This window comes from Solanum stenotomum, chromosome 3 (genome assembly GCF_019186545.1).
Source record: "Solanum stenotomum isolate F172 chromosome 3, ASM1918654v1, whole genome shotgun sequence".
Lineage (NCBI taxonomy): Eukaryota > Viridiplantae > Streptophyta > Magnoliopsida > Solanales > Solanaceae > Solanum > Solanum stenotomum.
In genome coordinates this window covers 1,117,045-1,143,843 of record NC_064284.1, presented here as the reverse complement: position 1 = coordinate 1,143,843, position 26,799 = coordinate 1,117,045, and the positions used below count along the sequence as shown (strand labels likewise).

General features: G+C 34.2%; 6 protein-coding genes across 6 annotated transcripts; 4 read left to right on the top strand and 2 right to left on the bottom strand.

The window, feature by feature from the left end:
- The first annotated feature begins 1,169 nt into the window (after positions 1 to 1,169).
- Positions 1,170 to 2,966, top strand: LOC125859517 (uncharacterized). The gene has a single exon (XM_049539284.1). The coding sequence runs from the start codon at positions 1,205 to 1,207 to the stop codon at positions 2,753 to 2,755; it is 1,551 nt and encodes a 516-aa protein (XP_049395241.1). The 5' UTR covers positions 1,170 to 1,204; the 3' UTR covers positions 2,756 to 2,966.
- A 1,374-nt stretch (positions 2,967 to 4,340) lies between these two features.
- LOC125859939 (3-oxoacyl-[acyl-carrier-protein] synthase II, chloroplastic-like) lies at positions 4,341 to 9,882 on the bottom strand. The gene is made up of 13 exons (XM_049539793.1): positions 9,304 to 9,882; positions 8,384 to 8,589; positions 8,061 to 8,264; positions 7,493 to 7,603; positions 7,287 to 7,382; positions 7,140 to 7,185; positions 6,969 to 7,048; positions 6,776 to 6,844; positions 6,566 to 6,650; positions 6,279 to 6,433; positions 6,092 to 6,172; positions 4,917 to 4,976; positions 4,341 to 4,773 (listed from the first exon to the last, which is right to left on the bottom strand). The coding sequence occupies exons 1-13, from the start codon at positions 9,671 to 9,673 to the stop codon at positions 4,651 to 4,653; spliced, it is 1,686 nt and encodes a 561-aa protein (XP_049395750.1). The 5' UTR covers positions 9,674 to 9,882; the 3' UTR covers positions 4,341 to 4,650.
- A 4,643-nt stretch (positions 9,883 to 14,525) lies between these two features.
- Positions 14,526 to 19,133, top strand: LOC125858158 (peroxisomal (S)-2-hydroxyacid oxidase GLO4-like). The gene is made up of 12 exons (XM_049537846.1): positions 14,526 to 14,697; positions 15,313 to 15,461; positions 15,537 to 15,661; positions 15,757 to 15,803; positions 16,087 to 16,164; positions 16,249 to 16,373; positions 16,507 to 16,564; positions 18,000 to 18,062; positions 18,260 to 18,329; positions 18,422 to 18,522; positions 18,651 to 18,755; positions 18,836 to 19,133. The coding sequence occupies exons 2-12, from the start codon at positions 15,319 to 15,321 to the stop codon at positions 19,013 to 19,015; spliced, it is 1,095 nt and encodes a 364-aa protein (XP_049393803.1). The 5' UTR covers positions 14,526 to 14,697; positions 15,313 to 15,318; the 3' UTR covers positions 19,016 to 19,133.
- A 502-nt stretch (positions 19,134 to 19,635) lies between these two features.
- Positions 19,636 to 22,608, bottom strand: LOC125858161 (peroxisomal (S)-2-hydroxyacid oxidase GLO4-like). The gene is made up of 11 exons (XM_049537848.1): positions 22,336 to 22,608; positions 22,143 to 22,267; positions 22,001 to 22,047; positions 21,575 to 21,652; positions 21,360 to 21,481; positions 21,144 to 21,201; positions 20,852 to 20,914; positions 20,567 to 20,636; positions 20,311 to 20,411; positions 20,116 to 20,220; positions 19,636 to 20,031 (listed from the first exon to the last, which is right to left on the bottom strand). Exons 1-11 carry the CDS (start codon positions 22,476 to 22,478, stop codon positions 19,852 to 19,854), a joined length of 1,092 nt encoding a protein of 363 aa, XP_049393805.1. The 5' UTR covers positions 22,479 to 22,608; the 3' UTR covers positions 19,636 to 19,851.
- Positions 22,609 to 23,045: 437 nt separating this feature from the next.
- LOC125857673 (peroxisomal (S)-2-hydroxyacid oxidase GLO4-like) lies at positions 23,046 to 23,925 on the top strand. The gene is made up of 3 exons (XM_049537284.1): positions 23,046 to 23,370; positions 23,680 to 23,726; positions 23,800 to 23,925. Exons 1-3 carry the CDS (start codon positions 23,286 to 23,288, stop codon positions 23,923 to 23,925), a joined length of 258 nt encoding a protein of 85 aa, XP_049393241.1. The 5' UTR covers positions 23,046 to 23,285.
- Positions 23,926 to 23,970: 45 nt separating this feature from the next.
- Positions 23,971 to 25,357, top strand: LOC125857672 (peroxisomal (S)-2-hydroxyacid oxidase GLO3-like). Its single transcript, XM_049537283.1, has 7 exons — positions 23,971 to 24,065; positions 24,226 to 24,283; positions 24,405 to 24,452; positions 24,531 to 24,600; positions 24,738 to 24,838; positions 24,965 to 25,069; positions 25,151 to 25,357. Exons 1-7 carry the CDS (start codon positions 23,971 to 23,973, stop codon positions 25,328 to 25,330), a joined length of 657 nt encoding a protein of 218 aa, XP_049393240.1. The 3' UTR covers positions 25,331 to 25,357.
- Positions 25,358 to 26,799: the final 1,442 nt, after the last annotated feature.

The window sequence follows — 26,799 nt, the reverse complement described above, 5'->3', positions numbered from 1 at the left end:
TGTCGTGGCTTGCTTGAATAGGCAGAAGTTGTAACTGCAATGTGATCTTGCCCTGTTTTATATTTGAAATGTCACTTTTTAAGTTCTAATCCTTTTTATCTTTGCTTTAAATGTTATACACATTTATGCTTCAGTAGTTAGTCAGTTTATAAGAGGAGTTAAGGAAGCAGAACTTACCTTGCATGTAACTACATAAGGATGACAAATTTGCACCTATGTCTGTCATGTTAGCTTCTGAGACACTGAGATTACTAAGAGAGATTACATAAGAGTTCTGTTATAAGTTCATCATGGACAAATGTACATCCCACTTTGACTGATGAGCTTGAGAAAGAAGCAGCTACAATATGGATTAGTGATATGCTTGCTCTAGCACTACAAGTTGATCATACACCACAAATATTTTTTATTTTCAAGCAATTCTCTGTATATAAAATCTCTGTAAGTGTGAAGGTCTCTAGCTTAACTTTTCTGTTAACTAGTGATTGGGGAAAAATCGGGTGTCTTACTCTTAGAAGAACTTGAACACGCAAAGGTATGCTTCCACTTAACCAATATGCATCTGATTTTGTGGAGTTATTTTGATCCATTCAGAAGGTAGTCAATTTGATTGTAGCTGTGTTGTGTGTTTTTTTCCTGATAAACTCACAGAAGAGAAAGGCTAAAATATGTACCAAAATAATAAAAGCTAGTATTTTTTATACATTTTTATTGTTAACATACATAAATATTTGTATGAAAATTCAGTTCTAATACAAATATACTACAGAGAAAGGAATTTTTATGAGGAAATCGAAAATCAAATGGATTTTGCGGTGAATATAGTGCGTTTGAAAATTGGAGGAAATGTGAGAGAAGGAGAAAAATATATATTTTTGATAAGAGTAAATTTCGGATATTAAAAAGGAACAAATACAAAATAAAACTGTTTAACTGTATATACCTTTTAATAAATAGGCTATAAAAGGTGAAGTGTGTTATAATTGGTAAGTTTATAGGATAATATAAGTAAATATTTAATAATATTGTTTTTATAGTATTGATCCGACGTAATTTTCCCTTTTCGAAATCCTATACGAAAAGGAATAATAAACCTAATCAAATTAGGAACTAACGCGCGCACAACTATAAAAGGACTCAACACTCTCACTCTTATTTTCTTTGTCAATCTCTCTTCTTCTTCTTTTCCTTCCCTTGTTGTGGCATGGAAGAAAGCCTAGAGTACCAAAAGAAGAGTTGGATTGCTCTAAAAAAGAGCATAAATGGGCTGCTCAATAAAATCAATAAAGCCAACATAAAACACATCATTCCTGAATTGTTTGAAGAGAATTTAATTCGTGGTAGGGGCTTGTTTTGCAGATCAATTATGAAATCACAATTGAATTCTGCTATTTTCACAGATGTTTTTGCAGCATTGATAGCCGTTGTTAACACAAAATTCCCACAAATTGGTGAACTTTTGTGTAAGAGGATCATTCTGCAATTGCGGAGAGCCTATAACAATAATAATAAACCTCAGATGTTAGCATCTGTAAAATTTATTGGTCATCTTGTCAATCAGCAAGTTGTTCACGAACTTGTAGCTTTGGAATTAGTTACTCTTTTACTCGAGAAACCTACTGATGATAGTGTTGATGTTGCTGTTGGTTTCGTTAAGGAATGTGGTTCGATGCTTCAGGATCTGTGTCCCTTAGGGTTGCACGCTATTTTTGAGAGATTCAGAGGAATACTTCATGAAGGAGAAATAGATAAAAGGGTTCAATTCTTAATTGAAGACCTTTTTGCATTGCGGAAACACAAGTTTCAGCCAGCTGTTCCTCCAGAACTTGACCTTGTTGAGGAGGAAGATCGAGTAACACATGAAATCTCTCTCGGAGACAAGGTGGACGAGCAAATTGAATTGGATGTTTTCAAGCCAGATCCTAATTTTGTTGAAAATGAAAATAAGTATGAACAACTACAGAAGAGGATTCTAGGTGGTGGTGATCAGGACGAAGAATCTGAGGATGACGACGAATCTAAGGATGAGGGCGAGCAACAGATGAAAATTGAAGATGAGACAGAGACAAACTTGATCAATCTTCGGAGGACGATTTACTTAACGATTATGTCAAGTGCTGAGTTTGAAGAAGCAGGGCACAAGCTGTTGAAAATCAAACTAGAGCCTGGTCAGGAGATGGAGTTATGCATAATGTTATTGGAGTGCTGCAGTCAGGAGAAGACTTTTCTCCATTACTATGCACTTTTGGGGCAGCGGCTATGCATGATCAACAAAGTTCACCAGAAGAATTTTGAGAAATCATTCATGCAACAATACTCGATGATCCACCAACTTGAAACTAATAAACTGCGTAATGTGGCAAAGTTTTTTGCTCATTTACTAGGCACTGATGCACTGCCTTGGCATGTTTTGGCTTATTTAAGATTGACAGAAGAGGATACTACATCTTCTTCTCGTATATTCATTAAAATTTTATTCCAGGAGTTGTCAGGGCACCTTGGCATCCGTATGCTGAATGAGCGTCTTAGTGACCCCTCAATGCAAGAGTCATTTGAGTCGATATTTCCAAAGGATAATCCTAAAAATATGAGGTTTGCTATCAACTTCTTCACATCCATTGGTCTAGGTGGGATAACTGAAAATCTGCGAGACTATCTGAAGAACATGCCAAGGCTTATCTTGCAGCAAGACAAACGTGTTTCCAGATCAAGTGAATCAGATGATGATCGTCCAAGGAAGAGGAGGAGAAGTTAGGTAGTAAATTGCTTTTAGTGTTGTGATTCTTCTTTAACATGTTCTAATGTTCTAATATGTGCCAATTGGAAAAATCTTTTGTTCTATTTTTTCTCTCTGTTTTGGAGGTTAGATGCTCTTTGATTTCTTTCTTTATGTACATATACTGTTAATGAGAATGAGTACAACAAACATGTATTGATCTTTTAGGAAATCAACGAGTTACATTGGTCTAGAAGAACTGTACAAATATTCCATGAAAATCATTGATGATACTGTCGAAAAACTGAGACATGATTATTTTCAGCAACAATATATGTTGAATGGTAATGGACATCTTACATAAACTGAACTGTTACTGCTTGATTAAAATTTCAAACTCATACCATTTGATTTTGAATATCAATTGTAACACGAAGTTAGCCGTGAATTCAGCTCCTTCCTCGTTTAGGACAGTAGTCAAAAGCAAAATCCTTAAGCTCAAACCATGCACTATGTTATATAAACATGCAGGGGAGACATCAAATATCACATTTTATTAAAACCAAAAGCAAATTAATTAATGGCACAAGTGGTTAGTACTGAGATGATAGTCATTGCTGTGATAGCAGTAATGTCCATACTAATTGCACATAAAGGTGCAGTCAAGTCATTGTTGTCGCTTGTAATGCAGCTTTAAATATATCATTGCACAAAAAAAAGATAACAATTGTGTAGATCATTTCACCTATGTAATATGCCTTGTCAATATTTCTTTGGGTGAGTTGAGACAGGTACTTACCATATGTGGGCACATATCTCATACTCATTGCATTGATTCTTGGCTAATGATCAATGTAATTTGCCCTCTCGGTAGAATTCATGTGCCTACTAACATTGGGTATTTGTAAGTCCCCACTAGAATGTGTAACAGGTAGTAGTATTTGTAAATCTATATTTGATGGGGTTATTTTTCACAAAATTGTCATTTTTCTCCCTGCAGACATACTATGTATGTGAAATCAGTCGAGGGAGTTTCCCAATTGGCTTAACTACCTTTTGGTCATATTAGAACATGTTAAGAAGAATTACAACACTATGAGCAATTTACTTTTCTTTTTTATTTTGTATTTATTCTTTTTACTTTTCTACCAAGTTCCCAAAAAATATCTACTTTTCTCTTTCTCTTAAATTTCTTCCGATTTTCAAATACACTATTTTCACCACAAAATCCATTTGATTTTCGATTTCCCTCTTGGAAAATTCCTTTCTCTGTAGTATATTTGTATGAGAACAGAATTTTCATACAAATATTTATGTATGTTAACAATAAAAATATCCTCTCTTCTAGTATATCCATTAACATGTTTTATATGATGAAATACAAAATTCCATGTACTAGCTTTTATTATTGTGTTTATATACAATTAATATAGTTGCCCTGCGTTATTACAACATGCAAACAACTCGTGTTTGTTCATTCAAGACATCAAATAAATAAAAAATCTAGCAATTTGACATTTAGCGGTTTCACTCAATAAAATATACCACTTTCGTATAATTTTATGATAAAGGCTTTTGACTAGACATATATTTTTATAGCAATAGCAAATAAAACAATAGTATATCACAAAGAATAAAACATATTTCTCATTTCCAAGCAGATGTGAGATGAGTTATGTATTGGCTGCTACAGTTCATACCTAAGAACAACTAATAGAAAGATGAACCGAATTTCAAAATATCTATAGTAGTAAAAAAGGTAGTACAGTTAGGAAAATGACTTCACACACTCGTGATCTCCAGTGCCTGCTTTCCTTTCTGATGAACTAGTGAAGATGAAAAGTTCGTTTTCTGGCTTTCGTTGGTTCAAGGGCAACTTGATGAAAATCAACACAAGGTTACATTCTTTAAGAATGATATGTGCAAGCATTGGATTAGACATTCTTATAAGGCGCAAATAGAATAGACGAGTTGTGTCCTCCAAAGCCAAATGAGTTGGAGAGTGCAACCTTGATATCCAAGCGCTCCTTCTTAGAGCCCACCAGCACATTCATATCCTAATATCATGTTAAGCAACATTAGAACATAGTTAACTAATTAAAGCTGATTAAGATGCAATAGCTTCTTAATCGCAACAATATTGGATAGGGAGTGCAAGCTTGTTCAAAAAGTCGAGCGCACTAATTAACCAGATACATACCAAGCCATTGTCAGGGTTCTCAAGATTGATGTTTGGATGGATCCATCCTGTATGTATGGCCTATGTATAAAAAATTCCAAATAAACATGTATTAGCAAACTTTCATATAAAAACTGAAAGCTAGTGTGCAAAGATAGTTGTAATTACTCTAAGCACAAACAGACTAGTAGAAAGTGATTGTGTTCCAACTGCTCTCCTTTGGGAATGAATGCTAGATCACCTCAAGTAAAAGTACATATCAAGACGCAATTACTGCAGATACGGACTTCTTTCACAAACAGTAACTTATATCAACTGACTAACAAGTCAATAGAAGTAGAAACTACTTCATTCTCCGATGTGTTAAAACAAACTTGCAGATTGCTTCAATACTTGGCATGACAATCTTAAAGCTTTTTTCCCCTGCGGGGAGTACCAATCTATTTACCTAAGAAGGTTTTTATTCTGATGGGAAAAGCACAAAAGATCACAGTGTGACCTAGTGGTCAATGAAGTGGGTTAAGAACCATATGATCTCAGGTTTAAATTTCAGCAGAGACAAAAAACACTAGGTGATTTCTTCCCATCTGTACACCTAGCTTGTGCTGTCACAAAAACATATTAGATTACTAATGACTTAATGCCCACTTCAACAGCTAAAAGTTGCCTATTAAGGCCCAACAAATATGTTATGAAGCAAACCAGCAGCAAGCCATCATTCGAAGAAGTTACATTACAACAGCCAGCTGTCATTTTGCTAAGTATTGACGACTCTATATATATACAACAATAATGCCTCGATTCTAAACTAGTTACGGTAATTCATAAATATTTTCTGAAATTTTATTTCCAATCATAAAAACATACCTGGTGCTTTCACTTATTAAAAAAAAACATACCTGGTGCTTTCACTTATTAAAAAAAACATACCTGGTACTCATGTAATTTTCTGTCTAAATCTTTCATCCCTCTATGGGTTTAGAAGTTCATCTTAAGCTTTTATAAGGTATTTGTATGCAACTGTCTTAATATTCATTACCTCTTAACTGTTGTGATGGCTTCCACAGCACCAGCTACTTGTAAGAAAACATAACTTTTGTATTTTTCTGTCTAAACCTTTCATCCCTCTCTGAGTTTAAAAGTCCATATTAAGCTTGTATAAGGTATTTGTATGCAATGATCTTAAACTTTATTACCTTGACTGTTGCGATGGCTTCCACAGCACCAGCAGCCCCAAGGAGATGACCAGTCATGGACTTTGTTGAATTTATTTTAAGCTGAAAGGGAAAGAATTCATTATAAGAGAATTAGAGAGCAGTTGCTGAGAACAAGCTATATGAGTGCATCTCCTAAATCAAAAATAAAGGCGTATAAGAGCATTACTTCAGGGTTCTTCCCAAAACAATGCAGAATGGCCTGATATTCGTTCAGGTCACCGGCTGGGGTTGATGCAGCATGAGCATTGATATAGTTGACATCTTCACGTTTCACCCCAGATTGAGCCAAGGCCTTTTCTATGCAGAGAACAACTCCACTTCCTATTTTGTAAAGCATATAGAAGAAATCAGTAAGAATACAAGTTTTCCATGCTTTAGAATGGCTATGTACACGATATCAAATCTGAGCTGGAATACCAGCAATACGCTGGTAATTTCCATGTATAAAATTACCTTCTGGATGTGGCTCTATCATGTGATAAGCATCAGAAGTGAAGCTTCCACCCAAAAACTCGGCATATATTTTAGCCTTTCTCTTCTGTTAGTTTATCAGAAAAAAACACAACACAGCTACAATCAAATTGACGAAACCTTCTGAATGGATCAAAGTAACTCCACATTATCAGATGCATATTTCTGCATATTGGTTTAGTGGAAGCATACCTTTGCATGTTCAAGTTCTTCTAAAAGTAAGACGCCTGATCCTTCCCCAATCACAAATCCATCACGGTCCTGCTCCATCAAGAAATCAAATGCAGCTTTAGTAGACAGCAGCAGGGATCTTTAAGAGCAAAACAAAGAAAATGGTTCCCAAGCTACTAAGCAGTAAGAAATTTCAAAAGGGAAATAACAATACCATATCCCAAGGACGTGAAGCCCTTGTTGGATCACTATTCCTCTGTGACAGGGCACCACAAGCAGTGAAACCTCCCAAGCCTGCCACCAATCACAATTTAAGGATGGAAACTTTGAGAACAAATTATAACTACATTATTTTCCCCAAATAGTTTTACCATATTTAACTAACCTATAGGAATAATTGCCGAATCTGACCCCCCACAAAGCATCATATCCTGAAATTTCCATGTTATGATATACAAAGTGTCATTATACTTCACATGGTCTGGCAATTACATACTTAAAACGATGGAGTAAGAGTAATTCACCCACTTACTGTTTCACCTCTAATTATATGATTTGCAGCACTTAATATACAGAAGTTACTTGTTGCACATGCAGTGGAGATTGAGTAGCTTGGACCCATCCAACCCTGCAGTTGTTTCAATCAACTTTGAATGACACAGTTCTTTCAACTATTTTTAAAATAAGGAGAAACAGTTCTTTCAATCATATTTTGATCTCATCCAATAAGAAACTTACCAAATCTATTGCAAGCATGGCAGCTCCCATATTGGATGTTGAAAAAGGTACACAGAAAGGATTCAGCTTCTTGTACGACACCTGTAAAGCCTCAATGCCATCATAGAAGACCTGATCAAAGAGCAAATAATCAATTATTTGGAGACGGAAAAAAAGAGGAATTCTAATATGCCGTAGAGTGGTAAGTGGCAGCTGTGATATCATGAAAATACAATATGAACTGGAACCTCATTTGTCATTACTTGTTTATTTTTTTATGGTAACAGTATTAATTGATTTTTACAGTTAACAAGTTTTACAACTCTTCTCAAAATTATATCATCTTTCTGCTAGATGACATTCTTTGGAACAATGAATTACAAGAGCTTCTATTTTAGGGCTCTCGGAATGATCATTTGATCACAATAGGTCATAGCCTTGGTAGACAGAGTTACCTACCTGGCACCTGTTGTTGGTGGGAGGTGGCAGGTATCCCGTGATTTAGTCGAGGTGCGCGAAAGCTGGCCCGGACACCACGGTCATCAAAACAAAAAATAGGTCATATATCTTAAGCAAGTTCATTTGTTACCTTCATCCCTCCAAGGGCTGAGCCAATTAGGACCCCACATCTAGCCTTATCTAATTCCTGCAATAAATCTTCTGTGATCCCACCATCTGCCAAAGCTTTCTTTCCAGCAGTAAGCATATAGAGCATGAACTTATCTGCTCTTTTCGAAAGTTTGGGTGCAACCCACCCATTAGTCGAAAATTCCTTGATTTCCCCAGCAATTCTCTGTCGCAAAGAATACCATTGTGAAACATCTTGAAAGATATTTTGGGTAATGAAGAATATTAGTCGAAATAGAAGATAGATAAACAGTTTGGCGTGCTAAAACAATCATGGAAAATTACACTGGGAAATTCAGAACAGTCGAAAGCCTCAATCTGACTTATACCGCTGATGCCTTCAAGAAGATTATTGTAAAACATGTCTGGATCATGACCGATTGGTGATACTACACCGACCCCGGTCACAACAACTCTTCTGTTCCTCATAAGAGGTTTCTTCTTTGCCGTGGCTTCCATTGCAGGTTGCATGGCCACAGCCACGGGTTTGCCTAGAAGTACATCAAATCAAAAAGCAGTTCATCACATTGTTGGAGTCATGCAGTTTAAACATTCTTCGAAGACATCTACTAGAAATGTTTGATAGGCAAGTGAAACATATCTTGAATAATATGTATAAACAAAGATAACACGCCTTCATGTCTACAAGTTCAAGTAGGTAGTTCTCTCAGTGTGCACAAATCTCATTCACATTTTCCTCACACAACACTAACATCATTCCCAAAATAATTAGCAAAAGCTCATATAGTTGTTTTGAGAATTGAGACATTTGTTATTTAAAGCATCAGTTGCAGATCTTTAGATATTTAAATCGAAGAAATATATTTTAATTTTACTGCCTCAATACCATTTTATGTGAAGTTGTTTGACTTGACACAGAGTTAAAAAAAGCTTTTGGTAAATAAGCCAAACATATACATTTGATGGGAAAAGAAAATACTTTTTTGGCGTGGTGACAAACAATTTATGAATTAAAAGAACCAAACCCAGAAACGTTTCGAGTTGTATTGCAATTCATTATTCAGTCCAAATTTCGCAGCTTGCGCTATTTCACATCCATAGTCACATACTAAAGACATAGAATATAACCAAAATCCAATGGGTCCATTAAGTCGATCCACAAATCGTTAGACAATAAGCTACCAAATACAGTTCATCACACTAATGAAGATTATATCAATAAGCCTTTGATTAAGTAAAATTACCAGAATGAGCAGCAGAACTCATTCTCCTCTGCCTTCGATTCAATGGCACCTGCTTAAATCCAAATACAGAAAACGCATTTTCGGCAAATAAAGACGAAAAAGAAGCAGACAATCCCTCGGATTTATAATACTCCTCACAGGGCTCAAAACCAAAACAAGTATGCCAAGAACTGTTCATTACAGAACCATTCATCAAGCTCCCACTGTTGCACTTGGTAATCGCTTTCCTTCTCCTATCAGACCTACCCATCAACTTGGAAGACTGAAAATTAGAAGCAGGCTTCCAAAATTGATCCTTTTCGCTGGATACAGACATGCAAGCTGCTACGAGCCATGTACATAGTGGAGAGGCCACAGAAGAAGCCACCATTTGTGAAAAAAGTCAAATTAGAGCATAAAAACAGTGACCCAGATGTGAAATTGGATGATAAACTGGAAAAATGGTAATCGAAAGTGCCTTAATGAATTGGATCAAATATGAAGATGGTATTATAGGAAGGTGCCATGAAAGTTCGAGGGGACCATCAAGTTGTACTTCAAACAGTCAACTTCTTCAGTGCAGAGCAGAGAGGAAGTTAAATGAATAAAAATAGGCATTGTTAAACAATTACGTGTGATTTCAAAATTACGCTTCCAAATCTCCAAGTGTTGACTTTGAAGGTGCCATCCGTCGTGGGCTTGGCCCAAATCTGCACCCTAATAAATAAATAAATTAATAAATAATAATATTTCCAATAGTAAGCAACCACCTGTCTACCTCCCTCCATTTGAAAATTATGTTGGCATTTGGCCAGAGTTTAAATATTTAAATTTATAAAAGTATCGTTGCATTGCATATTTGATTATACTTATTTGCAAAAAGGAGAAAGATAATACTTTATTTGGAATTCTGAAAATTAAGTTGGAGAATAGATTTGGAATACTTCTTCAAAATTAAAATCTAATTTCAAGTTGAATTTGAAAATTTTATAAATACAAACACTAATTTTATAAGAAAGTGAAAAATTATTTCAAAAAACATGACCTTTTATATAATCAGAAAATAAATTTGAGTGAATCTTTAAGATTTGTACCGTCCATTTTTTAATAGAAGAGGGGAGAAAGTGTGAATTGATCCCTATTTCTTCAATTAAATAACATAGCATTCAACCAAATACATTATTTAGTTCTTATAAATAAGTATCCGTAGATAATATTAGATTAATTTTAAAAATATATATATTTAAAATATCTTATTTATAAAAAGAATCATGAATTCACGGTGCCAAAAAAAAAATAAAAATAGGCTATAGATCCGCCCCGCAAGCTTCACTACTAGTGTCTGCCCGCTCTACCGTCCTAGAATTTAGAAAAGGAGTGGTTAATGCATAAGCCGCAAAGTCCCAGACACAGAGACACTCACATTTGTTCTTTGCTTTGCACCCTTGACTAATTCAATCAAATTGTTTGGTAGTTGCCAATGTCAATTTGATGCAGCACATCACATAAATGCTTAGCCCCAGTATCTCTAAATTTCCTCAGTGTTCGGTACTTGATTTGGACCCGACTACTTCATATGATGTTCGGTATTTTGTTTGGACCCGACTACTTCATATTCTTACTGAGAAGTCTTATTTCGAAGAGTAAAGCAATTCCAATCAAAAGTAATTTCATACAATAAGTGATTACTTATCACTCTACCACGAAGATTAATTTGCTAATACCTTTGGGTTGCAGGAGAGAAAGGGTAGGTAAATATGATGAGGATAGAAAAATGAAAGGAATTTTGATGTTTTTTGCAATGGTATATTCTTTTAAACCGCGCATAATGTCTCGGCCATTACCTGCGTAACGACAAGTGAAGTCCTATTCTCACTCGATTAATTTATTCTGTGCCCGGCTTTATCATGTGCTTATTGTGAAGATAGTTTTCAGATCTTTGCGGAAAATTCCTTTGAAGAGTTCACTAGTAATAAGGATGGCTCAATTGGTTTGGAGGGTGATTATCCATACGGATGATCTGGGATCGATCTCCCTCAATGTCTTTTGAGTTGAGTATGTCGCATAGAATTTGCCTAGTGTGGTTTACATCCCTTGCGTGGTTACCCAGTGCGCACAAAGTGCTCACCACAGAATAGTAATTGCGGGTTATCCTGGAATTTCAAAAAAAAAAAAATAAGGATATGTCATTCGATTTTTCAATTTTTAAAAAAATGATATTCAGTTTGTAATAAGATAAATTTTGTTTGTTTTGATTTTATTTTTATTTTTGGGGTTTGGTTTCTCGGTTTGTTAGTTGTGTCCAATGAGATAGGGCAGATCTAATTTATATAGTCGAATAATAATATATTTGAATGACGAAAAAAAGATAACTATTATAAAAAGTGAGAAGTAGTAATGTTAAATCACTTAAATATATTTTGACTTAATATATTGATGCTCTCTTATATTTGTCAACAACTTCACTTTGATACTTGAACTATGAGTTGTTCTAATTGAGCATTTGAACACATGAGATAAAGTGTTTTTATTAAATAATTTTAATTTGCATTTTGAAAAAAATTTTAGACGTGATCTCAAATGTTCATTTTATAGATAAGTATATAAATCATTTTTAACTGGTACATGCATAAGGTTTTATGAATTATTGAAATTAATTCGTATAATTAAATGAAGTAACATACTTTAAGTGGTTAATTAACTTCCATTTGAGAAAACACAAAAAATATTTCGAAATTTGAACCAAAAATGTTTTAGGAACACTTATCATTTAATGCAAAATATATAGGTTAGTATTATTTAATGCTAGTTGATTTCTTTACTGATTAAATATATACCATGAATCAAATGTGATTTTTAAAATTTTATTTATAAGAAACTAATGTACATATAAGTTAATTAAAAATTCTATGACAATGACCACTTTTCATTTTTTAAAATATGTGAGTTGAGAAGTTGCTATTTGTTTCAATTATGTGAGTTGAGAAGATCAACAGAAAGTATTTTGGGCATCTTACATAAATCTCATTACTTTAGATTTCAATTACTAGAATTTCGATTGTTTGTAATATTACTTTTCATATCATATTTTGGTCTCAAGATACATGTATCATTGATGGCGAGATACATGTATCCAACCATTTTAAAAGCTGAGATACACGATTTATTAATTTGAATTAATGGGGTTGTAACTTATTTCCTTAATTAAAGAATTAATTGCTGACTAATTAACAACTCAACAAATTTACAGGATCTGGTATCATCTCTAACAAATATTCCTAAAATAACGAAATCATAAACCTAATTAATTTTGTTATTGTACTCTTCATCTTCTTCATCGGCTTGAATCATTAATGGCGAGATACATGTATTCAACAATTTTTAAAGTTGAGATACACGATTTATTAATTTGAATTAACATCTTCATCTTCTTCATCAGCTTGAATCATTAATGACGAGATACATGTATCCAAGCAGAGATACACGATTTATTAATTTGGATTAACCTCTTCATCTCTTCTTCATCAGCTTGAATCATTAATGACAAGATACATGTATCCAAGCCGAGATACACGATTTATTAATTTGGGTTAACCTCTTCATTTTCTTCATTGGTTTTAATCATTAACGGCGAGATACATGTATCCATCAATTTTTAAAGATGAGATACATGATTTATTAATTTGAATTAACCTTTAACAAGAATCATCTGATTTTGTGAACAGTCAACCATTAAAATAGTTGAGAAACAACAAAAATAAATAATGTAAAAACCTGCACATGTCTTCATCGGCGTCCAACGACTTGTCGAAGTAAGGAGGAAGTATTTAATGTAAATTGAACTGAAACAAGTAATTGGAAGAATTGCAGAGAAGAAGAAATGCCTAAAAAGTAGAGAACAAAGAAGAAGTACAGAAAATTCTTTGTTTAGAAGGGTGATTGCCTCTTTGCCTTCTAAAATGTTATACCAAAGCTATAATCACACTCTAAGTAAGCAGATAGTGCACAACATTACATTCATAATGCGGTTATATGAAAACGCAAAGTTTTGCCATTCCCGGAGTTCTTTTTCGAATTGAGGGTGAAATTCGGTAAGGGGTGGGGGTGGGGGGTGGGAGAGAGAGATATTGTTGGGGAGGAGATTGAAGGAGGTTGAATTGTTAAAGCACCTTTAATTAAGGGATTTAAATTTTAAGATAATTATTCAATTCCATATTTAAGAAATTTGTGTATCTGATTTAATTTTTTAAAATATATGGTATATTTATTAAAAAGTGGTATTATGAGTAATATTTTTAAACCATAGGTAAAATATGTATATATAGTAGTTATGTATGTCTAATTTGTAGTTTATCCAAGTATTTTTGGGCCAAACGGGCCGGTACTTTAACAGATCGTTTGGGCTCATATGATTGAGGAATGCGGTGATCCTGATAAGCCCCCAAGCCTGAAAGAGGCCCATTAGCCCTTTTTGGTTGGAATTTCCATTAAATGCACTTTGATTTGGGTATCTTACGTAAATATACCACACGATAAAAAAATAGTATAAAGTACACAAAACTCAATAATTTAGGTACTATTACATCTTATTTAGAAAGTTTTCTAAATTACAATAACTTCAAATTTTTCAGAACTCGCGGATGCATTGCTCTGTCGCTTGATACATAGCAACGATACATACGTTATGTATCAAACATATAAGTTATGTCTCAGATACATAACTATAAACCAAATTCATACTGATTTAGGTTTGGAATTATCAACAATAACATTTGTACCAGATACATTGTAAATCAAATTTTAATTTTTTAAAAAAATAAATAAATCAAATTTTAAAAAATTGGAAGAGAGAAAATTAAGAGTGAACACCAAAAAAAATTACTATTCGGTAATTGTTTAACCCAAAATGGCCATTTTTGGTAATTCAGAGAAAGGCAGAAAGTGGGCCATTTTGGGTTTAAACAGTAAACAAAGGGTCACTCCCTTCAGTTTTCCCTTGTAATTTTGTAATTGAACCCTTTTTATTAAATTGAGCTTCATATATTTTAGACTTAATACATTGACGGTCTTAAATTGTTATAAAATTTTATTTATATATTCGAAATACAATATGTTTTAGTTGAGCATTTAAACACATAATATAATATTCATATTAAAAACGTTCGACTCAAAATAATTCAATTATCATACAAAATATGTATCTATCTCAAGTATACACGTAAGTTTCAATTGTATTAAGTGGAAACTTTATTACTTACCACTTTCTCCCTAAATTAGATATTCCTCCTACTATCTGATTATTGTAATCTTGAATCATGCTAATCATTTACAGTGAACTATAATTCTCTAGTTCAACTACAGCCATTAGCTAATTGAACAGTGAACTTCAACTCTTCTCTGTTTTCTATACAACAGGTATTCAATGTTTTTACTTCCAAAATTTAATTAAATTTTGATCTAAACTTCTGTTTTCTCCATATGTACTTGTTCAACACGTAGAAAGATTCGAAATTTTAAGTTTATGAATGACAACTGGATCTAGATTTTTAGTTTAAGTTAACTGGATATGTTAGCACCACTAAAGCTACTGGATTTTGCCAAACCCGTAGCATCAACTTAGATAGATCTGTACCTACCTGTGGAAAATGAAAATAAGTTTTTGCTTTTGGGTGACGGTGAGAATTGAACATAGGACAATTCGCCTTTACTTTTAATTAATTATTTTACTAATATCTCAACATTTGCTTTTACAATTTTTGTGTTTGCTGTTTGTTGATTTGAGTAGTGTTTACTCGTCAAATCGATCACATGATGTGATATCTGAATCTGAAAATTATTATGGCTTAGTTCCTTATCATGTTACTCTTCCCTATGTTGCTCAGACTCTCCAAACTTGCTTCTGACACTCACCCCTTGACAGTTTTGAAGAGTCTGAGCAATATAGCTGATCCTATATATTGCTATCCTTTGATCTTGAGTTTGTGTTCTAGAGTAATTATTTGTTTAGCATACGAACGCTCGTGTGTGCAGGCTAAAATGGCGGGTGAACCAGTTAATGTGAATGAATTTCAAGAGCTTGCTAGGAAAGTTCTTCCAAAGATGTACTATGACTTCTTTGCTGGAGGAGCTGAGGATGAGTACACACTCAAAGAAAATATCGAAGCATTTCATAGAATCACGTAAGTTTGTAATTTCTTGCTCTTGATTAATTTGGCAAAATAGATGGTAGCAATACTAACCTTTCAGAAACTCAGTATTCAGCCAAGAATACTAGTTGATGTGAGCAGAATAGACATGTCAACTGTTATACTCGGTCACAAGACATCAGCTCCAATTATACTTGCCCCTTCTGCTGCGCATCAATTGGCACATCCTGAAGGTTCGGATAAAATCAGTTAGTAAAAACTAGTCTTTTAGCTTAAGGTACCCCCACCACGCAGTTCTTACTCCAACAAGCTGTTGTATTTATGCCAGGAGAAGTTGCAACAGCTAGAGGTGCTGCAGCATGTAATGTTATCATGGTAAAATATCTGTTTCCAGTTCTGGTGTGTGGAGCGTTAAGATGATTTCTCAGATGATCATTAACTAATTAATTATTATCTCATAAGTCACTTTCTTTGTTGAAGAAAAATTGAAATCAAGAAGATTAGTGATTTTCTGAGATAATACTATTAGTTGAGTGACTTTTTGAGAAATTAACTCGTGGATTATTGATATTGTATGACCGCCTCATCGAAAAGCTTACGTTGTTATTACTTAATTATAATATGTTTCAACATAGATGTTGAGTTTTCTTGAATATAGGGACTGTCATTTATGTCTACATGCACAGTGGAGGAGGTTGCTTCAAGCTGCAATGCTGTTCGCTTCTTTCAAATATATGTAACTCTTATTATCCCTAACTCTGATCATTGTTATATATTATGTGTTCTGTTATCAGATAGGTAATTTATTCTTCGTCAATAGGTTTACAAAAGGAGAGATGTAACAGCATTTATGGTACGTCGAGCTGAGAGCAACGGGTTCAGGGCTATAATTCTCACTGCTGATACTCCAAGGCTTGGCAGAAGGGAGGCTGATATAAAGAATAAGTAAGTTACAGATCTTTTTATGCTTGAATTCTTTACATACTAATCTGGAATAAGTCGGTTTCACCATTTTAGCACTTAAAGAAAATTTCTTTTTAGTAATACTGTGTTAATCTACTAAGAGTGGGAATTGCAGGATGATATCTTTTCGGCCGAGGAATTTTGAAGGTCTTATATCAACTGATGTTGTTTCTGTAAGTAAAGCCATAAAAAATTCTGCTATCTATAGTAGATTAGGTTGATTTCTCAGATGGTCACTCAAGTAATAGTTATTATCTCAGAAAGTCACTTTCTTCTTCATTCCAATTTTCTTTAACAGAGAATGTGGCATTCTTAGATAATAACTATTAGTTGAGTAACCCTAAGAAATCAACTCGTGATAGATATATTAACCTGAAACCACTAGATAAAACACAAGCTCCCAATCTTAGAATTCGAAACATCCAAAACAGGGGTTTCAATACACAAACAGAATTGAGACAATCAAGAACAACCAGACATGGATGGCAAAGAAATATCAAAAGGAGATGGTAGTACCTGCATACTTGCATAAGTGGATGTAATTGTTTATGTGGAGATGGAACTCATATGTGGCCTCCTTATGCAGTGGTATCAGCCTCTTTGGGGCTCAGCCTGCAGAGAAGGTCATGGATGAATTAAATCAAAGTATAACAGTGCGCAAAGATGAAAGAGGAGAAAACATTGTTCATTCAACTTCATTTTGTGGTAGATCAGATCAATCCGAGTTGAAGAAGTCTTCAAAGGACCTTATTTCATGGCACTTGTGAGAGTTGTTGAGTGTCTAGAGTGAAATTTGTCCAAATTCGGATCCATTTCGATCTATGTCTATTTATTGGAGGCATTTGAACTATCTTCTATCCTCTTCTCACTGCTACCTTCATCGGAGAGGTCGATTTTTCCGACCATGGAGCAGATTGGAGTCATCCAAGGATTCCCAAACTTGAGAATCAGAAAAATGCAAAACGGAAAATATGGCTACAGTGATAATGATACTAATGCACAATGCGGCAAGCAACAATATTATTTCAGGTGAAAGCACAAAGAAAAGGAAAGCATATTGGGTTTATCAAGATATATAAATCTAAACATCGGTGAAGTAGTGTACTTAAAGGAACGATCTTCAGCAAAATTAATAAGAATTACCTAGCCTATGCAGTGGTATTAGTTAGGCTTTCTGACTCAATCTGCAGGAAAGGGTAAAACTTAGAAATGGAGCTCAAGGATCGTTTACAACATCAAAAGTGAATTAGGGAGTAGATCGATTCTTACCTAAGTTGTTCGAGCTGTGTGGATTCAGTGGGACGGAAACGAACCGAACGCAGCTGGTTGCGGCAGCTCGATTTCGCTCCAAGGCAGCACCTCGTCTTCATCCTCCATGGAAGCTCAAGCTTGAAGACGACCAACTCTTTTTTCATTTCTTTGGTTGTTCATTTATGTATTTTGTTTTTGGACAGAGTAGATTGTTTTTGGACCAGATCATGTTATGATCTGGTTGTTTCCTTTTTAGTTTCTAATAAATGGTCCCTGAGACCAGCTTTGATTAAAAAAAAAAAAAATTCTGAAACCAGTGTAGACTATGCTTACTAATCCACTTACAAAATTCTGCAGGACAAAGGCTCAAATCTTGCAGCATATGCTGAAGAAACTCTTGATCCGTCGCTTTGCTGGAAGGTACAAGATTTAAAAGTTAAATGTGTGTGTTCCTTATTACTTACCACGTTAGAAGATATGATTAAATACAATCTTTGATACACGAACTCAAATTTCTCGAGTGTCGACAATATGTTAAAATATGTGAAATTGCAGAAATAGAGTTTAAGTCAAATATGATCATTCTGTAATCCTCACACTCTCTGAAAACTTTGCAGGATATAGCGTGGCTAAAATCAATTACTAAGTTGCCAATTTTGATTAAGGGTATTCTCAATGGTGAAGATGGTACTATTATTATCACTGAACCTTAGCTGTTTGCATAGAAAACCTCAGATTTTCCTACAATTTTACTGGCATATACTATTTTTTTTTCTCAGCAATGAAAGCAATTGAAGCAGGAGTTGTAGGAATTATCATCTCTAATCATGGAGCTCGACAACTAGATTACTCTCCAGCTACTATTTCTGTTCTTGAAGAGGTGATTTCCTTCCTCACATGTTTGAATTACGAGCTCATTTGAATTGAAAGCTGAAATATGTTATTTGGAATCTTCTTTGCTCGTGCATTGACTTCCATATATCCCTCCTTAATTTTCAATGGTTTCAGGTGGTCCAAGCTGTTCAAGGTAAAGTTCCAGTTCTTCTCGATGGAGGAATTAGGCGAGGAACAGATATATTCAAGGCATTAGCACTAGGGGCAAAAGCTGTTATGGTAAACTTAATGATTTAAAGAAATGGATTTAACTTGTATACATTGATTGTCTTAATAATATTTTTAGTATATTTGTGCAGATTGGTCGACCAGTTATCTATGGCCTGGCTGCTAAGGGAGAATCTGGAGTAAAGCAAGTTATTGAAATGCTAAAGAATGAACTTGAGCTGACCATGGCTCTTGCTGGCTGCTGCACTGTGGATGATATTACAAGAAGCCATGTTAAGACAGAGAAAGAGAGGTTCCTTTGTAGGATGTAATCTCTGTTCCTTAAATAAAATGGCCTAGCCCCAACTCTACAATTGTGTCACATCTTGCTTGTAATGTTGTTCAATTGCAATATTGCTATTTAAAGCATCGATTTCAGATATTAAGATATTCAAATGGATTACAATAGTCTAGTTTTATTACAAAATTACTGCAGGAAAGCAATTCAAATCTTGCCACACATGATGCAGAACAAGATTTGAGTACAAGAGAAGATTAATTTCATGAGATATTAGCCCTGGTGTAACACAGGGTGAAGTCTAATAAAGAAATGAGCTTTTGATTAACTCAACCACAAAAGTTAGTTCAAGACTATGAGCAAACACTTGCCATGCTCCTGTTGGTTTAGTGTGGTCATTCATAGCGGATATTGAGTTTTATATATATCTAAAATAGGTGCATATATTTCAATGCCTTTGCGTGTATAGTGTTCTACTTTCCTTCAGTGTCAACCAGAGGGAGTGGATGGTCCAGAATCTATATAGTTGACATTTTAAAATATGAAGTGTCTCACACCGGAAAGTGCAGGTACCTAATTACGAAGACATAAATTTCACTAAAATTTAATATTTATGTATAGAATATAACTTTTGATGTATACGGTTAAGTATAATTTTTCGATGAAAGGTGTTCAACAGATGAACCTTTATTGTATGTGGCTATGCCACTGCAGGTACCATGAGGAAATTAGCACAATCCTATACAAGGATTTAGTTATTGGAGAGGAGCAGAAATGCCACTACACAGAGGATTATTAGAAAGCAAGATGTGACATGATTGTAGAGTTTGGGGCTAATAAGCCGTTTATTTAGAGGAACATAGGATTAAACTACATCCTACATAGGAACCTTTCTGTCTCTGTAAAAATATGGCTTCTGGTAATGTCATCCACAGTGCAGCAGCCAGCAAGAGCCATGGTCTGCTCCAATTCATTCTTGAGCATTTCTATAACTTGCTTTACCCCGGTCTCCCCCTTAGCAGCCAGACCATAGATGACTGGTCGACCAATCTGTAGAGTGTAAATGTTAAGTTAAATTCAATACACTCTTAGAGTATATAAGTTAAATGCATTTCTGTAAATCATTAAGTTCACCAGAACAGCTTTTGCGCCTATTGCTAATGCCTTGAATATGTCTGTTCCTCGCCTAATTCCTCCATCAAGAAGAACTGGAACTTTACCTTGAATAGCATGGACCACCTGAAACCATTTGGACATTCAGGAAAGAATATATGGAAGCCAATATACATGCTAAAAAGAGGACATCAAACATGTAAGGAAGAAAACCACCTCTTCAAGAACAGAAATAGTAGCTGGAGTGTAATCCAGCTGCCGAGCTCCATGGTTAGAGACGATTATTCCTGCAACTCCTGCTTCAATTGCTTTGGTTGCTGCAAAGAATAGTATGAAAAAATTCTTTGGAAGAAATGCTCAATTGGTGAAACTTAGTAGCAAAACCAAGTGTATAGTATATATATGTTAAATCATATGGAACTGATTAGAGTTTCTGTTGACTTAAGCTAAGGTTCAGTGATAAAAATATTACCATCTTCACCAGTGAGAACACCCTTGATCAGAATTGGCAACTTGGTAATTGATTTTAACCATGCTATATCCTGCAAAGCTTTTGGAGACTCTGAGGATTCCAGAAGACTATGAAACTAGAAATGCTCCTTCCCTAATGTACTTTTAAGCTCGTCAATTTTACATATTTTAACAAATGTTGACAGCCTCAATAAAATTTGCATTCAAGGACCAAGACTGTATTTCATCATATGATCAGCTCATGTGGTATTAAGGAACACATATATTTAACTTTTAAATTATGTACCTTCCAGCAAAACGAAGGATCAAGAGTTTCTGCAGCGTAAGCTTCAACATTTGAGCCTTTGTCCTGCAGAAATTTATCTGTGGATTAGTAAGCCTAGTGTACACTATTTTTCAAGTATATATAGCGAATTGTGTCATTTAACTAAATAAAAGAGAAAACCAATGCTAATAGTAGGAGGAACTAGCTAATTTGAGACATTGTAATCCTGCAAAGTAAGATAATTTCGTTAAGGAGTTTCAAGTTTTGCCTTTCAGCTTAACATGTAATTTGTCTAATAATAGCTTTTACTTACAGAAACAACTTCAGTTGATATAAGACCTTCAAAATTCTTGAAAGGAGGTGCAATCATCCTGCATTAATTCTCTTTATCAACATAGATTACCAAAATTATATAAAAAAAAATGCAAGTACTGAATGATGAAACCGATAATTCCGAATTAGAATGAAGATGAATCATGAAAAGGATTTTAGCTAGACTTGAATGATAACAATTGTATATACAACTTACTTATTCTTTATATCTGCCTCCTTTCTACCTAGTCTGGGAGTATCAACAGTGAGAATTATTGCCCTGAACCCGTTGCGTTCAGCTCTCTGTACCATATTTGCTGTTATCTCTCTCTTGAAAGCCTATTTACAAAGAAAAAAAATAACCTATCTGTTATAGAACACAAAAGTCAGTAAATATGTACCGGGATGTGAGAGTTGGGGGTAATAAGTTACGAAAGTCTGAATGAAGCGAACAGCCTTGCAGCTTGAAGCAATCTCCTCCATTGTGCATGTTGACGTAAATGCCACTCCCTACATCCAAGAGAATTTAGCATCCACATACCAGAATTCAAACTTGATCTGATTTTTTAGAAAATATTAGAGGAAAGGGTCAAAAATATTATAGCTAAAAGTATCCTGGTTTTTTGAGTTTCATAACTGAAATATCATGTGTACAAGTTTCCTACTTAAACTATCACCAACTATGTATCCAATGATACCTCAACTATCAAATGTTCCATATTCCTACCTGATAATTGAATTGTTGTTTGATAAATAGTTGGTAATAGTTCAGGTAGGAAACTTGCACACCTGATAGTTCAAGTATGAAACTCAAAGTAGATACTTTAGGTATGTTTTTGACCAAACTAAAACTATTACCATGATAACATTACATGCTGCAGCACCTCTAGCTGTTGCAACTTCTCCTGGCATAAATACAACAGCTTTTTGGAGTAAGAACTATGTGGTGGGGGTACCTTATGCTAACAGACTAGTTTTTACTAATTGATTCTATCCAAACCTTCAGGATGTGCCAATTGATGCGACGAAGTTGGGGCAACTATAATTGGAGCTGATGTCCTGTGACCGAGTATAATAGTTGACATGTCTATTTTGCTCACATCAACAAGTATTCTTGGCCGGATACTGAGTTTCTGAAAGGTTAGTGCTGTGATCTCTATTGCCTAATCAAGAGCAAGAAGTTCCAAACTTACGTGATTCTACGAAATGCTTCAATATTTTCTTTGAGTGTATACTGGTCCTCAGCTCCTCCAGAAAAGAAGTCATAGTATATCTTTGGAAGAACTTTCCTAGCTAGCTCTTCAAATTCATTCACATTAACTGGTTCACCTGCCATTTATTAGCCTGCAAACACAAGCATTTGTATGTTAAATCACTCTGGTTGTAGAATTTTGGTTCTTTTGAGAGCAGAATCGGAGGTTTTGAGGCAAAAATATTTAGTACCTGTAGGATACAGAAAGGAGTTCAGTTCTCCAGCTTCTCCACCTTCTTGTTTTATAACTTAGAAGTTGTAGGTATATAGCCGAATGGACCCTGCATATAAAAGGCTATCTCTAAATTCAGCACAGCTATGAGCTAATTGAGCTTCTAAGTTCTAAAAAAAAGGACTTTTGGGAAATAGCCTTAGCCCTTATGCCTATATGTGAGTATGGACCCTGCATTCAAAAGTTCTAAGTTCAACTACAGCTATCAGCTAATTTGATCTATGAGCTTCTAAATTATAACAAACAAGAAGGTGGAGATACTGGAAGTGTGAACTACTATCTGTATCCTACGGGTACTAATATTCATACTTCAAAACCTCAAATTCTTCCTTCAAAACAAGACCAAAATTCTACAACAAGAACAATTTAACATATGAATGCTCGTGTGTGCAGGCTAAATGGCAGGTGAACCAGTTAATGTGAATGAATTTGAAGAGCTAGCTAGGCAAGCTCTTCCAAATATGTACTACGACTTCTTTGCTGGAGGAGCTGAGGACCAGTACACACTCGAAGAAAACATCGAAGCATTTCGTAGAATCATGTAAGTTTGTAATTTCTTGCTCTTGAATTGGCCGTGGACAGATATCTATCACTATTAACTAATTTTCAAAAAACTCAGAATCCGGCCAAGAATACTTGTTGATGTGAGCAGAATAGACATGTCAACTGTTATACTTGGTCACAAGACATCAGCTCCTATTATGATTGCCCCAACTATGATGCATAAATTTGCACACCCTGAAGGTTGTACTAAATCAATTACTCCATTCATTTCAATTTATTTGTCTGGTTTTGACTTGACACAACATTTAAGAAAGTAAAGAAGATTTTTGTATCTTGTGATCTTAAACTAAAGATATGTAGAATGTACCAAAAGATCTTTAATCTTGTGGTTTTAAACATGTCATGTGGAAAGTTAGAATTAAAGAGTTCCCAAAAGAAGGAAAGAGGAACTAAAAAGGAAAGTAAGAGAAACAAATTGAAACCGGGGAGTATCTCCTTAGTCGCTAATTATGTTTAACTGATTCTAGAAACCTGTTATATTTATGCCAGGAGAAATCGCAACAGCTAGAGGCGCTGCATCATGTGATGTTATCGCGGTAATATTTTCTACAAAAAAAAACAGATTTTATCGAATTCTGGTGTCTGGATGCTAAATTCTCTTGGATACAGGGATTGTCATTTACGTGCAAGGTTGTTCGCTTCATTCAGACTTTTGTAAGATATTATTCCCAACTCTCATTATCTTCATACGTAAATACTGATTTTTCATGTTTTGCAGCAAATAGAGATTTATAGTTTATTCTTTGTCAAAAGGCTCTCAAGAGAGAGATAACAGAACATATGGTACGTCAAGCTGAGAGTAATGGGTTCAGGGCAATAATTCTCACTACTGATACTCCTGCGCTTGGTAGAAGGAAGGCTGATATAACAAATAAGTAAGTTGTATATATAATTGTTGTCATTCAAGTCTAGCTATAATCCTTTCCATGATTCATCTTCATTCTTATCCGGAAGTAGTTGGTTTAATCATTCAGTACTTGAGAAATTTTATAATTTTGGTAATCTTGTGTTGATCTACTAAGAGAATTAATGCAGGATGATCGCACCTCAATTGAGGAACTTTGAAGGTCTTCTATCAACTAAATTTGTCTCTGTAAGTAAAAATATTCTGGCTTTTTACTAAAAGCAAATAGGAGTATTAGACAAATTACATGTTATGCTGAAAGGCGAAACTTGAAATAGTGTACACCATGTTTACTAATAAAATTCTGCAGGAAAAAGCTTGCGCTGCAGAAACTCTTGATCGTTCGTTTTTCTGGAAGGTAAATGATTTGAAAGTTAAATATATGCGTTGCGTTACTTAATATCACATGAGAAAGATCATATGATGAAATTTGCAGGAAATAGCATGGTTAAAGTCAGTTACCAAGTTGCCAATCCTGATAAAAGGCATTCTCACTAGTGAAGATGGTATAATATTTATCATAAACCTTAGCTCAAGTCAACAGAAACTCTAATCAGCTCCATATCTCATTGTACATGATTCCAATAATTTCTCTCTAAATTCCATTTATGTGTTTGATGGAAAACACTGAATATTTTTGCAGCAATGAAAGCAATTGAAACAGGAGTTGCAGGAATTATCGTCTCTAACCATGGAGCTCGGCAGCTGGATTACACTCCAGCTACTATTTCTGTTCTTGAAGAGGTAATTCCCTTAAATTTCAGATCTGAAATACAAGCTCATTTTGAAGTTCTTTTCAATTGAAAGCTGAAATGTGTTATTTGAATCTTAAAAATTTGAGAATAATTAACTTGAAATCTCCTTAATTAGGTGGTCCATGTAGTTCAAGGTAAAGTTCCAGTTCTTATTGAGGGAGGAATTAGACGAGGAACAGACATATTCAAGGCTCTAGCACTAGGCGCAAAAGCTGTTCTGGTAAACTTAATGATTTAAAGAAATGAATTTAAGTTATATACACGGACAACGTAATTTTATTTTTTTTATATATTCCTACAGATTGGTCGACCGGTTATCTATGGCCTGGCCGCTAAGGGAGAATCTGGGGTAAAACAAGTTATTGAAATGCTCAAGAATGAATTGGAACAGACTATGGCTCTTGCTGGCTGCTGCACTGTGGCTGACATTACCAGAAATTATGTCAAGACAGAGAAAGAAAGGTTCCTAGGTAGGATGTAGTCTAATCATCTGTTCCTTTCCAAATGAATGGTCATTATATCGTGTATATTAAAAAATATATGTCAAAAGTTACATTTTATCTTAGTGAAATTTATGATTTTGCCGTTATTGCACAAGACACTTTGGGTTGGGTTTGAAAATATTAGGGCGTCATATGGATACTTACGATTATAAATCATAGAGACAAGAAATCAACATAAAATTATACTAAAAATATAATATTATTATATGATTTAGCCAATTGACATATATATTTCAAATCGAATAAACTATAGAGAGAAAATCTCCCCATAAATAAAAAAAAAAGTAATGATTACATTGTGGAGGCTGAGAAGAGGCGCGTTCAATTTATAGAGTTCCAAACATTTTATTTGAGAAAAGAATAATAAAATATGAAAGAAAATTATATTTTCCTTTCGAAAAATATAAATAGTTATGATAATATTTTAACTTTCTTTTTAGAAAAAAGTAAAACTCGAATATAATACGAAAATCAAGCTAAAATTTTAACACCTCGGACCTAAAAATGTCAACTGTATAGATTCTGGACCAACCTGTCCTAAGGGTGACTTGAAGCAAAAAGAACAACTATACACGCAAAAGAATTGAAAAATGTGCATATTCATTAAATTCAATATCCGCTATTAAAGGTCACGCCTTCACTTTATTAGAACATCACGAGTTAGTTCAGACATCAGTAGTTTGGTCGTATTAGAATTGCATTAGTTAGTTCAGAAGTAATTATTTATTTAGATTACTTTAATTCAGTTAGTTTAGGAGTCTTATTATTTTCCATGTAATTCTATTTAATACCTTGTTGTCTTCATTAATAGAAATACTCTGTCAACACATATTCAGTTTTTATACACTTTTACTTGTCACTTATTCTTAAAATAAATTTTCATTTTTACTTGCCACTTTTGACATATTAAGAAGAAAAGACAATTACTATTTTTTCATGTTTTACCCTCACCATTAAATACCTATTCTCCAAATCATTTTCCAAGACTTAATATTAAAAATCATTTAATAGGGATAGATTGATAAAATACATGTATCAATAATTATTTTCTTAATGAGTGTGACAAGTCAAATAATGACAAGTAAAAGTAAACAGAGGGAATATATTTAAACATATTTACACATAATCGTATTTTGATTATTACATAACATCGCCCCATTATTCATTTAGTCATGTTAGATTGATACAATTTGATCTTCTAGTAAATTTACTCTTTGTTTTCTAAAATCACAGTTTTGTGCCGTTTAAATAAAATTCTTTTACATTTTAGTTCTTATTGTTAGCTGACTCGTGGATTCTAATGATATTCAGATTAGCTTACACACATATTAACTAATTCCACATTCACTAGATTTGAATTTGAATGTAAAACTTCATATTTCTCACACTAGGCTTTTTGTATCTAAAAATTTTAAAAATCAAAATAAGAATTACTCCCTTCATATTA

Excerpts from the sequence above, each read along its gene's own strand:
- LOC125859517 (XM_049539284.1), top strand. The coding sequence starts at position 1,205 with ATGGAAGAAAGCCTAGAGTACCAAAAGAAGAGTTGGATTGCTCTAAAA.
- LOC125859939 (XM_049539793.1), bottom strand. The coding sequence starts at position 9,673 with ATGGTGGCTTCTTCTGTGGCCTCTCCACTATGTACATGGCTCGTAGCA. Across the intron at positions 7,383-7,492 it reads CCATGCTTGCAATAGATTTG|GGTTGGATGGGTCCAAGCTA; the intron begins GTAAGTTTCTTA and ends AAACAACTGCAG. Across the intron at positions 7,186-7,286 it reads ATATAATTAGAGGTGAAACA|GATATGATGCTTTGTGGGGG; the intron begins GTAAGTGGGTGA and ends TGGAAATTTCAG.
- LOC125858158 (XM_049537846.1), top strand. The coding sequence starts at position 15,319 with ATGGCGGGTGAACCAGTTAATGTGAATGAATTTCAAGAGCTTGCTAGG. Across the intron at positions 18,063-18,259 it reads ATCCGTCGCTTTGCTGGAAG|GATATAGCGTGGCTAAAATC; the intron begins GTACAAGATTTA and ends AAAACTTTGCAG. Across the intron at positions 18,523-18,650 it reads CTATTTCTGTTCTTGAAGAG|GTGGTCCAAGCTGTTCAAGG; the intron begins GTGATTTCCTTC and ends CAATGGTTTCAG.
- LOC125858161 (XM_049537848.1), bottom strand. The coding sequence starts at position 22,478 with ATGGCAGGTGAACCAGTTAATGTGAATGAATTTGAAGAGCTAGCTAGG. Across the intron at positions 20,412-20,566 it reads TGTTCTCACTGGTGAAGATG|CAACCAAAGCAATTGAAGCA; the intron begins GTAATATTTTTA and ends TATTCTTTGCAG. Across the intron at positions 20,032-20,115 it reads TAGGCGCAAAAGCTGTTCTG|ATTGGTCGACCAGTCATCTA; the intron begins GTGAACTTAATG and ends TACACTCTACAG.
- LOC125857673 (XM_049537284.1), top strand. The coding sequence starts at position 23,286 with ATGTCAACTGTTATACTTGGTCACAAGACATCAGCTCCTATTATGATT. Across the intron at positions 23,371-23,679 it reads TAAATTTGCACACCCTGAAG|GAGAAATCGCAACAGCTAGA; the intron begins GTTGTACTAAAT and ends TATTTATGCCAG. Across the intron at positions 23,727-23,799 it reads CATCATGTGATGTTATCGCG|GGATTGTCATTTACGTGCAA; the intron begins GTAATATTTTCT and ends TCTTGGATACAG.
- LOC125857672 (XM_049537283.1), top strand. The coding sequence starts at position 23,971 with ATGGTACGTCAAGCTGAGAGTAATGGGTTCAGGGCAATAATTCTCACT. Across the intron at positions 24,066-24,225 it reads AAGGCTGATATAACAAATAA|GATGATCGCACCTCAATTGA; the intron begins GTAAGTTGTATA and ends GAATTAATGCAG. Across the intron at positions 24,453-24,530 it reads ATCGTTCGTTTTTCTGGAAG|GAAATAGCATGGTTAAAGTC; the intron begins GTAAATGATTTG and ends TGAAATTTGCAG.